This window comes from Mycetomoellerius zeteki, unplaced genomic scaffold (assembly GCF_001594055.1).
Source record: "Mycetomoellerius zeteki isolate Tzet28-1 unplaced genomic scaffold, Tzet1.0 scaffold111, whole genome shotgun sequence".
NCBI classification, from domain to species: Eukaryota; Metazoa; Arthropoda; class Insecta; order Hymenoptera; family Formicidae; genus Mycetomoellerius; species Mycetomoellerius zeteki.
In genome coordinates this window covers 448734-461895 of record NW_017256029.1, presented here as the reverse complement: position 1 = coordinate 461895, position 13162 = coordinate 448734, and the positions used below count along the sequence as shown (strand labels likewise).

Below are 13162 nucleotides of genomic sequence, written 5' to 3'. Positions count from 1 at the left end.
TTAAATCCCCTAGTTTAAAGTTTAAATCCCTTGATAAAACGTACGAGATCTGTGTTTGACAACTTGGTGCGTTATGTTTCGGATAAAGGATTTCGTATATCGGTAATCGCTGTCACGTATAGCCGTGCACGATTGCAACAAAGATCTGCAAAATTTCTGTTTCTTTTTACTAATGAGGAGAACACAATGTTGAAGTACATTTTTCCTGTTGCGATAATCGTTATCGCCTGCTTGTCACAGCGATCTGAGGTTAGGATGCTTTTTCACGGTTGAATTAAATCCAATTCACTGTCATATCTTTAACGACTGCGAATGATTCTAGGCGCAATATGACGACAAAAGATGTAAGTGCATCTGTCCGAGCCTTTCTTCCGTCATAAATACGACGCAGTCGACCGAGCGTCTCACATATATTATAAATGTACCACCATTACAATGGTAATTATTGGTGTTTTCCAACAAGAGATTAAATCATCTCATCTACAATATTCTTTATTTTCTATTTCTTGTTTTTTACCTCATGCCTTTTTTTCTTTGCGACCGTTTTATTGATAATAGCGTTTCTTTTCACATATTTCTTGTCTTTTCGAAGTTTGTTGACTTTTATCTTGGGCAACAGAAAACAAAAACTGAATAAAAGACAAAAAGGCAATGAAGTAAAAACAAGAAACAGGGAACAACGAGCACAATATAGATAATCAACAATGTAGCTTTTACATTGTAGATTAAGCTTAATGGTACTTTCTAGCAAGAGACAGTAATCATTTTATTTTTGTTTAACAGTGGCAAACAACAAGAATGAAATAATACTCTGTGTTACATTGTGGGTTCTTTCTTTTTGGTGGCACAAGTCGACACAAGTGTCATTCTACCATTGTTATTTACTGAATGTCAAGAAAGATAGAATATTTGTGTCGATTTGTGTCTAAATGAAAAACATCCTACGTTCCTTGCTGGAAAACAAATCCAGTGTTTTGTATAAATTAATAAGGACCCTATATTATCCATGCAATTGCCAATATGGGGAACTTTTCAGCTAGGAGTCACAATTAAACAGTGTCAAAAAAGGAGCACTGTATAAAGTCATTTAAACAGAGAGCTGCCAAAGTTTTACAGCACTGAAATGTTTTGTTTTCTAATTAATTGATAGCTATATTTGATACAAATTTCAACTCAGCTTTTTGGCTGTATTTATTTGTGTTGTATCATTATTGAAAAGCAATGTATTGAACTTTGTATCACTTTGTATCACTTATATCCTTTGCTGGAAAGCTTCCACAATTTACTTCATAATTTTCATCAATATAATATAATCATAATACATATCTAATTTGTAGCAAGTGCGAAAGTGTTGTTCTGCCAAAACTTGGTGACCAAATAAAAGGCAAGGAGGAGGTATTTTGCTCGCGATGCGACTGCAAATATGAAAATAGGAACACGACTATTATTAAGGTATTTATTTCTTCATTGGCGAACTCTCTTCATATCACTGTTTTATAGATCATTCAATGTGACAAGGATTTTATGTTGCAGATCGTGGTGATAATAGTTATATGGGTTATCTCATTGTTAGTAATTTATATGTTATTCCTAATTTGTTTGGATCCTCTGCTTAACAAGCGGATACACAAAGCATCAGCAAATATTGGTTATCATGAGCATAATAATGAAGAAGTAAATATATCAATTTTATTTTTCTCTTTAACCGGTTAAGTGGTAGGCTTTTTAAAACATTCCGTGCCAAAAGTGGTAGGCGTCAATTGTGAACTAAAATATACCAAAATTTGGCCCTGGGGATTTTTTGGGTCGCTGATTTCATTTCGTATATAAACTGCGGGGGTAAAACGTAATTGCAATATATATACAAAAATCGCCATTTTCATTCAACGTATTAGTCGCCATGTTGTGTTCGCCATCAAATTTTACAAATTTGACGCCAAAATCGAGTTCAGAAGCCCAAAAAACAATAGTATACCAAATTTCAAGCAAATTCGTTGAATAATATAGAAGTTATTCAAGATGTGCATATATGCTACAATACCACTTTTGGCACGGATTCTTTTTGTGCATATATGCTACAATACCACTTAACCGGTTAATAATAAGTTCGACCATTTGCACTACATTAGATTAGCACATTGAAAAATTAGCACATTGAAAAAGTTACTTTATAAAGTATCTAAATGCAGTGGCATAATATAATCAACTGTGATAATGAAATAATACATGTATATTCTGTTAAATAACGTGACATATATCATTATTGGATATCTCATCGTTTAAAATATTTATATGCTTTTACATTTAACTTTGCTAATTTCATATTATAGCAGCTCTTAGTATACTAATCTATAATGCAAGTGACCGAATTTGCTGCGTTCGAGTATGTAAAATAAATGTAACATTTAACAACTGAACATCGATCATACATAATTGTCTATATGATACATGTTTTCTTCTTTTATTTTACAAAGGATGATTCATCTCTCGCACCTGGAACGTCTCATCCAATGGGAGAAAGGGGCAATGTTTTGAATCGTGTTGGACACCAGCAGGACAAGTGGAAGCGACAAGTTCGGGAACAAAGGCGGAATATTTACGATCGTCATACTATGCTGAATTAAGTTGAACAGTTTGTCTCCTAAGTATGTAAAATATCCAAACAGACAGAATACTTCTAAATGTGACGACAATTTATTCGATCCTTTCGAAGTAAACTTCCCGCGAATAGTTTGTAAAAATATAATATATTACAGTAATAAAGTAAACATTAAGCGTTAGCGATTATTTTTGACGATCATTTATTTTCGTAAAATTCTATCCAGTAGACTGTCACAATTGATATAAATGAAAAAAATATATATATATATTCAGAGATTTTATAATTTTAAGTAATTGTGAATATTTCTGATTTTAATATTTATTGTTATTCTATATGTGCAAAAAAACTTAATATAAATTACATCACTATAAAACTAATTTTTTCACGAAGGGATTCCGATAATTTTTGCGCCACGATAGCTTTCAAGAGTTTTTTTAGTTATGAAAGCAAAAAAACAAATCGTCTTTACATTTTTGATAGAATCTTTTTAATAATATTATTTATTATTGTACTTAGATGAAAATCTTTAGATAATTATGTATAAAATTCGAACGCTCCTTAATATATATCGTATATCTTTTATAAGACGAGCTTTTGTATGCTGCATACAAAATGCTGCATACTTACTAAATTTCTAAGGTTTTTGATCTTTTGAGATTGCTTTCTCAAGTGAATCTTTAATTGTATCATATAACGTTAAGACGAGAGCACCACCGGTGCCACGAAGAATGTTGGAGAATGCACCTTTGAAGAAAGCTCCGGTACCTTCGTTTTTTGTTATTTTTATCCAACAATCGAGTGTATTTTTATACATTATGTCAGCCTTACTTCGTCCCGATTGCATCATCATTCGTCTTCTAACTGTATCGAAAGGATAGGACACAATGCCCGCCAATGTTGTTACTATCTACAAAGGGTGACACTCACATAATAAAAAATTATTGCGGAAGGAAGATCTCTTTTTACCTCGGCGATTATAAAATTCATGTACAATGGTGTGCTCTTCGGGTCGGATAGCATACCCCTCATAGTATCATAAAATCCGAAGTACGTTGCACGATATATAATGATTCCTTGCACGCTGACGTTGAAGCCACGATAAAGTCCGAAAAATCCGTCCGATTTAAAAATCTTCATTATACAGTCGTTTATACCTTTAAATTCTCGTTTCTCACCTTTTCCGACATCAGCAGCTAATCTAAAAAATTACACTGTCTTATGTAAATAATATAGACTGTCTTAAAATTTAGCTATGCTACAATATTGTTAATTTTTTTTAGCAAATTGTTACATTGCATTACATTAGATTAGTGCATATTAAAAACTATACATGAAATAGCAAAGTCAAATGTAAAAGCATGTATTTTAAACAATTAAATATCCAATAATGGTATTCACATTATTTAATATAACATATTATTTAATAGAATATACAATTACTTTATTATCAAAATTTATATGATGCCACTACATTTAGAATATTTAGATACTTTATATAAAACAGCCTTTAATGTACACTATCTATAATGTAGTGCAAGTAACCGAATTTATCATTATTCTTTTTATTTATAGGACATCTTGAAAATTTCTATAAAAATATGAATCACATAATTTTTTAAGCTTTGTAATATCCTATGTGCATATAAAATGTACCTGGTGCGAGCAAGGTCAAGCGGATACACAAATAAAAGCGACGTCGCACCGGCAGCACCGCCAGCAGCTAGATTTCCAACAAACTGTCGCCAGAAAGCATCTGGCGGCACTCCTCCCAGAAAGAAGGCCTTAAATTTATCTTTAAATGCAAAATTAAGCGCTTGAGTCGGAAAATATCGTATAACGTTAGCAAGATTGCCTCTGTAGAAACTAAGGAATCCTGTTTCCTGAGGTATACGTACAAACGCGTCTATCATACCTGATGAAAGTTCAATGAACGTAAGAATGAAAAATTAACGAACGGAAAATGTAGATCATTTCTTACGCGATCCATCAAAACGGTGTAATCATTTTAATGTACCCTTGTATCGTTGTTCAGGTCTAATCTGCTTCGAAGTATGCTGTACTTGCAGCAACAACTTCACTCTTTCTAGAGGAGCAACCGCTGTCTTTGCAATCGTTGCGGATAAACCGCCTGCTATGAAATCTATCAGAAAAGATTTGTACAAATCCATTTCTCTCGGAAGCCGCCAAAAATCGACAGATTCTGAGACATTAACAGTCCATCATGCGGACCGTAATAAAATCACACGACATTTGCATACTTTTAATCGTATGTACTTATGCGTTAATATCAAAATATCGCATATCTTTGCATTATCTGTCAAGGAAATGAAACGTAATGTCAGAACTACTATGCTGCTTGAGTCACTTGTTTCGTCAGCTGCTAGAAATACTGCTTAAAACAATTGAAAATTTTTCAAAAATCCCCTAATGTCCATTTCTATGAATGAAGATTAACTTTAATCTCGGTTTAATTTATTATTTATCTTTTACTAATTCTTAAAATCAGAAAAAAATTAAAAAGTAAGTTAAAGCGAGATTAAAGTTAATTTATATTGGTCTTATGCCCGTTTCTATCAATGCAGATTAACTTTAAATTCGGTTCAATTTGCTCTTCGTCTTTTTCTAATTCTTAGAACTGAAAGAAACGAAGAGTTGGTTAAATCGAGATTAAACTTGAACTATATTGGTAAAAACGGACATAATGGACATTAAACACTTAAAATAATTAAAAATTATGATTGTAATATTGTAGAACGAATAAAATGAGCAAGAGACACACAAATTATGTTCGTGATATTTACTTGTGTCATTGTTTTACACAAAAAATCGAACATATATTTGTTCAAAGCTTTATGTCGGTCAGTAAATGTATGTAGTCAGAAGCTTTTATTCAAAAGTTACAACTTTATGACTTTTTATAAATGACTGGATCATAGTAATTTATGACTTATATATATAAACATGGGATAAAATATATTACTGTTTCTTTTCTTTCATCTTGTATCATATACAGAAAATAGAATGCTCACGCCAAATGTTACATATTTAAATTTATCTCAAGGACTAGAAGAAAGATCTCTTTATGTGAACGATATTAAATACATTACTTTCATCTCTAAACAGATGCTTAATTATATTTGTAAGATACACATGTAATAGAATATCTGAAGAAACGGCATTCGGCACATATTGGCATAGAATTATAGACAAACAGGGAGACCATCGTCGGCCTTCAAGAGATTCGACAGAGAGAACGCACACACTTTTTTTTATTTGAGAAAATACGTTGAGTTAGGAAAATATATACTAATAACTAAGTAGTTAATAAAATCTTAATTAAAAAGTGATTGGTATAAAAATAATATTAGTAATATAAACGATAGTAATGCTATGCCACACTTTCACTGTTTAGTAAAATTGAAATGAACAAATAACGAAGTTTCTTGTGCGGGGTACTGTATTCTTGAAATCAGAGCTGGGCATGTATTTAAAATACTTTCATTTGAAAAACCGTATTTGTAAGACAATTGTATGTTGTATTTTGCACTTTAGTGGAGCACATGAAACTACAGAATATGTAATACCTTCATATGCTCCGCTGAAATACAAAATACAGTTGTGTTGCAAATAGTGTATTTTAAATAAAAGTATTTCAAATATACATTTTATGGCCCAGCCCTGCTTAAAATTTTGTAATAAAAATAAGATCTTTTATACGCTAACTGGTTAACTAACTTTCGAAACCGAAAATAATGCGTCAATTTGGGATAATAAACAGAAATAACCTACACAGATGCTATAAAATGACAGTGAAAGTGTTGAATTTTCATAATACAGAAATTCCAATACTCAATTAAACTTGGCCTACATTATAAGGCAAGATATTTAAAGCAAGTGTATATATAACAAAAGGATCCATTGAATACTTTTTTATAAATGTACATTGAAAAATTTGATCAAGGAAATTATTCAATTTTCCTTCATATCGCATATTTACGCAGCGTGTACCGACTGAAAAAGAAAATTTATGAATAATAATTTTATCTTAGATTTTTATAAGCAAACAATCACAAATTTTATGCGTACCTTCGCAATATCCACGCCCGTCAAATTTTTAACAAGATCTGGAACACGCTGTACAATATTAAAAACTTCCTCGGTTAATTTTTCGGCACCAATAGTGCCATTACCACTTGAAACCATAGTTATCTTTTTTGCTTGAGAAAGAGGAGCGGCTACTTCAGCGGCAACCTATAAAGTGAGTTGAAATTAGAATATTTACTATTATTAGAGCGCTTTTAAATATTGCAAAGATTTATATACCTTTGGAAGTGTATCAAGCATCATGTCTATCATGGCTGCGCTCTTGTACTCGTTCCATGCCGCAGCTTTCTTTGCCATTTGTTCTGCCTCTGCCTTAGCTTTTGCTTCAATAGCGAAGGCTTCCGCTTCACCGCGAATCTTAATAGCTTCAGCTTCGGCTTCAGCCTCCATAACAAGACGCAATTTATTTGCTTCGGCCATTTTCTCTAATCTATAAATCAAATCTTAATCGATGTGCGCAACGAAAGCTTTATTTTTAAGCATTATCGAATACCTGTATTTTTCTGCGTCAGCAGGACGTCGTACAGTGGCATCTAATTCTCTTTCGCGTCTCAACATTTCCTGCTCTTGCACGGCAATCTCCTGACTACGTTCTACAACTTTTACTTGCATTTGCTCTTCCATAATCCTTTGTTTAGTTTTTGCTGCTTGCAGTTCAAATGCCATTTCTGCATCAGCTTTCTGCAAGTGACATTTTTATAAAAAACTATACATGAAACATTTCATACAAAAAGCATTAAAAATCTCCTCACTTTGGTTTGGACTTCAACATCATAAGCAGCCTTTTTCAATTCAAAATCACGTTGCGCTTTTGCAATCTCTGTGTCATTAAGGAAACGTGCAGCCATTCTTTGTTCCTCGGCAATAGCTTCCCTAATTTGAGCGTCTCTGCGAGCTTCTGCTTCACCTATTCTAGCATCTCTCTTCACTTCTGCTGTACGTGCCATACCGAGTGCTTGTAAATAACCCTATAAATAATATATTCTCATAAAATTATTGCACAATGTGATAAAATTTACAATAATACAATGACTAATAAATGATTTCAGCATTTTGAGTAAGCAATAGCTGAGCGACATAAAAGCAACATATATAAGTATATATCGTTGCTCCAATTCAATTATTGAGATTTTTTAAATAGAAAAATTTGAGGATACACATGGGAATAAAATAATATTTTATATAATTAGTTAACATAATGTTAAGATGTTTGTAAAAATTATATTTTTATTTTTATTTTTCTAAAATTATATATTTTTATTTAAAAAAAATAAGATAAATTTCAACAATATCTTCATATTTTACTATTTAAAGATACCTCAGTAATGAATCAGCAACAAGTGCACAAGTGTTGTAATATAAAGCAATGAAAATTTTTGTCTTTTTATGATCTGAAGAATTTACAATAATAATAATTGTTAGAAGACATAGCGGTGTGCGCTGTGATATCAGTTGCAAAGCTAATATTTCATTTGTCGTATGATAATTTGTCAAGTAAATCTACAAAATAGAGAAGTCTCGTTTCCCAAAATTTTCTATCTTGTAATCAATATACCTGAAAAATTTGTCGTACAACAAATGAAATATTAGTTTAATAGTGATAAAATAAAATTTGAACGTACCTTTGCCCCCTGCAAGTAGCAGAACAAAAAAGTATTCAATATTTACAATATACAAGATCTAATTATATTAATTACTTAAAAAGTTCATACTCACGTATCAATTAATGATAAACATTATTGAATTGTTTAAAGGGGGTCTTTTAAATATCACTGTATATATATTTATGTACACTATGTACACTATGTACACTTCAATAATTTAATTATGACTTGTACATGTTATCAGCATTATTTTTCTGAATTAAAGATTGTGGATGCTTACGTGTTTGACTCATACATTTTTGTGTGTTTATAAACCAGCAATCTGTTTTTGAACTATTTTATATTAGAAATGTGGCAAACTTACTTCTTCGTCTCGGATATCTTTCAATGTGTACGATACGACAGTAATGCCCATATTGACTAGATCACTGCTCGCTACTTCAAAGACTTCCTTGCTAAATTTTTTACGATCTTTGTAAATTTCCTGCAACAAAGAATAAGCCTACTGTGTATAATCTTTAATAGACAACAATTTAAGGTTATTTATGTTTTCGTTTAACTTACCTCTACAGTCATACTACCCATTATAGCTCGTTGATGTCCTTCTAAAGTAACGAGAGCTATATTATGTATCTCATCTTCAGATTTTCCAAGAAACTGCTCACACGCCGTAGATAGCATCTCTTCATTTTGTCCCTGAATTTTTACCTGATGCAAATACAACATTTTGCAATCTATGAATGCTAAGTTTTTTAAAGTTCTTTATAACACATTTGCAAAGCTTTCTTTTTTTTTAAATTATATATTATACATATGTATATACATCAATAAAATTTCCAGAATAATTTTATTAACTTTATAACTTACATCTTGATATGTTATTATATTATGAATCATTTTAGATCTAATTTCGCGGACCATATATATCAATTTTATCATATAAAAAATCATATAGAGTACATGTAAATAGATGTAATATCTTGTAGACATATCATATATAAAACCACTTTTTCTTTAATTACCTGTGCAATGCCTGTTACAGATATTGGAACTCCTTGACAGGTGTATACTGTTGGACTCTCGACTTGTAAGGTCATCGTATTTAAAGAAATCCTGTAAAAGCAAGATATGTTTAAGGCTTATTATATGCTATCTATATATTGAAAACTTATATGACACTTACTTTTGTACTTGTTGCACGAGAGGCCAAACAAACACTCGGCCTCCAGGTACCAAGAGAGGTTTGCTGTAGCAACATCCTGGAAGAAGCAGTTAATGTAAAATAATAGAAATAAAAAATTGACAATATGGAGAACTACAAGGAAAATAATGATTCAGCCGATATTAAATTATTAATATAAATAAAAGAATCGAGCTGCATATAATTCTATGTGTATACAATCGAGCAATATTCGATCATTCGCATATAGCAGACGATAATCTAATACGTTTCTAATGCGATTAAAGCATAGTATAGGTGCGGTTGTTCCGAATCGATCCCGCGTTTCCCCACCGCCGTCTCGTAACGCGGATCAATTATCTAGGAGACTCAAGCGCTTCTTCCATTTTTTCTCTTTTCTACGAAAGCAATTAATTCGGGGAAAAATACAAATGAAATACGCGAGAGATTGAGATATCCGTGCAGCGTTCGGAGGAGACTCTTAGCTTCATTACCTGAGACGACGAGAGCCTCGTTCGGGCCGCAAGTGACGAATCCACAACTCATAATTACACGTCAACGTAACTACAGCCACTATGCGTAAAGACCGTAAGGTTCACGCAGTCGAGTGACTGACGTCGACGTGCCTCTCGCACTTAACAATATAGCGCGTATGTATAATGTCAATATATGTATATATACGCGATAGCGCAAAATCCTCCCCTCTTTCTTGCAGCCAGCGTTTTCCTCCTTCCCCTAATGTTGCTGAAGTTGCTTCGGTTGGTCCAGAATGCAGCGCGCATGAGCAAAATAGAGGCATATGAATAAAGTCGGAAATTTTTTAAGCAGCTTCACGGTGGAAACTGCTTAAAAAATTTCCCACTTTATTCATGTGTATAAAATATATTATATATATTATATATATATATGTTTAATATAAATATATACATATACATATACATATACATATACATTTATATACATATTAGGTAAATGTTAAGAAGACCCCGTCAGTCTCAAATTTCGATAAAAATAGACTCAATCGATGCGTTTTTGTATGAAACGAACGAATCTGGCAGAAATAAGCGTCGCTCTGCCCCGCGAATCGAGATATTTAAGCCCAAGACACAATACGAGGGAATAGCGATAGCGATAGGAATAACATGATTTCAACCTATCAGAAATCGGATATATCGGAATACGCAGTTTCTGATAGGTTGAAATCGTGTTATTCCTATCGCTATCGCTATTCCCTCGCATTGTGTCTCGGGCTTTAGCGTTAAAGTTCACGACCGTTCAGGTTAGGAAATCTGTCATACCGACTCGATATAAACGCTATAAGTATGCCTTTTTCATGCTCTGTGATTTAATGCGCATGCGTTTAGCGATTCAAAATGAATTAGTTACTTGTGCAATGTTTCTATTATACATAGTTGTATTCTAAATAAATTATAACTAATGCCCGTGTAACACACTACGCATTGGAGACTGAGGATTGAGAATTGAGGATTAGAATTCAGCCAATAGAACGAAATGGATTAAACTTAAAATTACTTGATTGATCGAATTCTAATCCTTAATTCGCAATCCTCAATCTCCAATGCGTAGTGTGACACGGGCATAACCCATGTGGACAGTGGAGTGTGTAAACAGTAATGCTTGGGTTTAGGGCGGCAAAGTCGCCCCGAACAAAAAAAAATAACGTCCTACCCGCGTGGAACCTAACCGCATAGAAGTTACAGCCTAGACAAAGTTCGCTTGGAATATTCCTAACCCATGAATTGGAGATGTGAGGATAGTGCTTTTAAAAAGACTGTTCTCACATCCCACCGTCTTCACTGGATTAGGAATATTCCAAGTGGACTTTGTCTAGACTGTAACTTCTACGCGGTTAGGTTCCACGCGGGTAGGATATGTTATTTTTGTTTTGTTCGGGGCGGCTTTGCCGCCCCGAACCCAAGCATTACTGTCTACACACTCCACTGTCCACATGGGTTATGATTTATTTGGAATACAACTATGAATAATAGAAACATTGCACAAGTAACTAATTCATTTTGGCTGCGTTTCGTTATTCACTGTCAGTACTGACAATATGACGTCATAAAGTAGTACTGCAGAAGCGTTTTGAAATTACTAATAGTACTTTTATGACGTTACAACGTTGCATAACGAAACGGATTTAGTAGTACTTGATAGGACTGTGTAGAAATAATTTTTTAAATTTTGATAAAATTTGGAATTATTAATTATATTCATATCTTTGCGTGCTTTTTCTGCATCTACTTTATTCATTAATATGTCATAACTTTTTGACATTATTCGTTTCGACATCTAAAAAACAAATTTTTTCCTGATTTCCCATTTCGTTGAATTTCGCCATCTTTTTACTGCGATTTCCTGACCTCGCCAGCCGCAGTAATAGAAGTAGGAAGTGACGCAAAAATTTATGACGTCATATAGATGGAAAAGTATATTGGAAGTGTACTGCGACATATATTGGAACGGTAATGTTGCCAGTACTGACAGTGAATAACGAAACGCAGCCTTTGAATCGCTAAACGCATGCGCATTAAGTCACAGCATGAAAAAGGTATGAGTCGGTATGACAGATTTCTTAAGGCCGAAATCAGACTACGCATTGAAGATTAAGGTTGAAGATTGAAGATTGAAATTTGACCAATAAGGACAAAGAAATTTTAGCTCCTGTCATGTCTGTGGCATTGTCAAATTTTGTCCAAACCACCCTAAGACGAACCACGAACTTTTCGCTTTCTGTAGATTGACGTAGTACGCGAGACCGCCAGGGCCGTACCTGACGCTTTCCCCACCACGCGTGCCTCAGCGGAGCAACGATGGAAGGGGACTCCCTTAAAATTTGCCCTTAGGGCACTAGAATAAAGTCAGTAACAGTCTAAGGGCCGATTGTTCCATCCTTTGGTAAAGTTTACCTGTTAAGTAAATCTGGCAATCCCCGCACGTGATTGGATAATCGTAGTACTTATCTAACAGGTTAACTTTACCAAGAAGTTGGAACAATCGGTCCTTAGAGTCGCGAGTCCGGGTCTAGAGTACCTCCGAGGACATGTAAGCCATTGACCAACCATCTTAAGCTCTCACGTCGAATTGTCGCGTGCACGTTTCAAATTCTTCACTCAAGTCCTAGAGTAATTCTAATTCTAATTTTTAAGCGTAATTCAATTCCCGCGTTAATGTAAATCATCCTTAATATTAAGCCAAAATGTGTATTTTTTGATTGTGTACGAAGCTACAAATAATAAATTCATGTGGTTTACTAAATCCGAGTAAAATGTCTGAATAAAACCTGTTCTCCATAATCCGTCGCGTTGAATTATGCGAACACTTTAACTGACGAAACTCGGTCGCGTGCTAATAAACCGCAATCCAATCACCACGGACTCGGGAGAACCAATGGCAGAGCTGAGACAGGGAAATTGGAAGCCGCCTGCACCCATCCTCTCACGACTCGTCATCGCCACCCAGAACTTCATCAAAAAGGTAAGAAATTATTAATTAATCTATTTCGGTCACACACACGACGAGCCGCAAATCCGATTCCGCGCAGCATGTGCCCAGTACACCCGCGCCCGCACTTGGCTATTTCTCGTCGCCAGTTGAGAATAGACCCTTACGTGGGTACGGAGCGCCTGTTGCGCATCATCAATGGCTGCG

General features: G+C 33.9%; 3 protein-coding genes across 4 annotated transcripts; 1 reads left to right on the top strand and 2 right to left on the bottom strand.

The window, feature by feature from the left end:
• On the top strand, positions 1-2789 carry LOC108726409 (uncharacterized protein CG1161). The gene is made up of 5 exons (XM_018453957.1): positions 1-249; positions 323-438; positions 1338-1452; positions 1534-1674; positions 2475-2789. Exons 1-5 carry the CDS (start codon positions 187-189, stop codon positions 2622-2624), a joined length of 585 nt encoding a protein of 194 aa, XP_018309459.1. The 5' UTR covers positions 1-186; the 3' UTR covers positions 2625-2789.
• Positions 2790-3209: 420 nt separating this feature from the next.
• On the bottom strand, positions 3210-4960 carry LOC108726401 (ADP,ATP carrier protein). The gene is made up of 4 exons (XM_018453945.1): positions 4617-4960; positions 4256-4514; positions 3569-3800; positions 3210-3509 (listed from the first exon to the last, which is right to left on the bottom strand). The coding sequence occupies exons 1-4, from the start codon at positions 4768-4770 to the stop codon at positions 3237-3239; spliced, it is 918 nt and encodes a 305-aa protein (XP_018309447.1). The 5' UTR covers positions 4771-4960; the 3' UTR covers positions 3210-3236.
• Positions 4961-6547: 1587 nt separating this feature from the next.
• Flo1 (flotillin-1) lies at positions 6548-10211 on the bottom strand. 2 transcript variants are annotated; one of them, XM_018453908.1, is made up of 11 exons: positions 9985-10211; positions 9494-9569; positions 9333-9423; positions 8875-9018; positions 8675-8794; positions 8329-8337; positions 7459-7674; positions 7200-7387; positions 6926-7136; positions 6689-6853; positions 6548-6613 (listed from the first exon to the last, which is right to left on the bottom strand). In XM_018453908.1, exons 1-11 carry the CDS (start codon positions 10034-10036, stop codon positions 6596-6598), a joined length of 1290 nt encoding a protein of 429 aa, XP_018309410.1. In that variant the 5' UTR covers positions 10037-10211; the 3' UTR covers positions 6548-6595. The 2 variants fall into 2 exon arrangements, with proteins under 2 accessions (XP_018309410.1, XP_018309419.1); XM_018453917.1 differs by lacking the exon at positions 8329-8337.
• Between the last annotated feature and the right edge of the window lie 2951 nt (positions 10212-13162).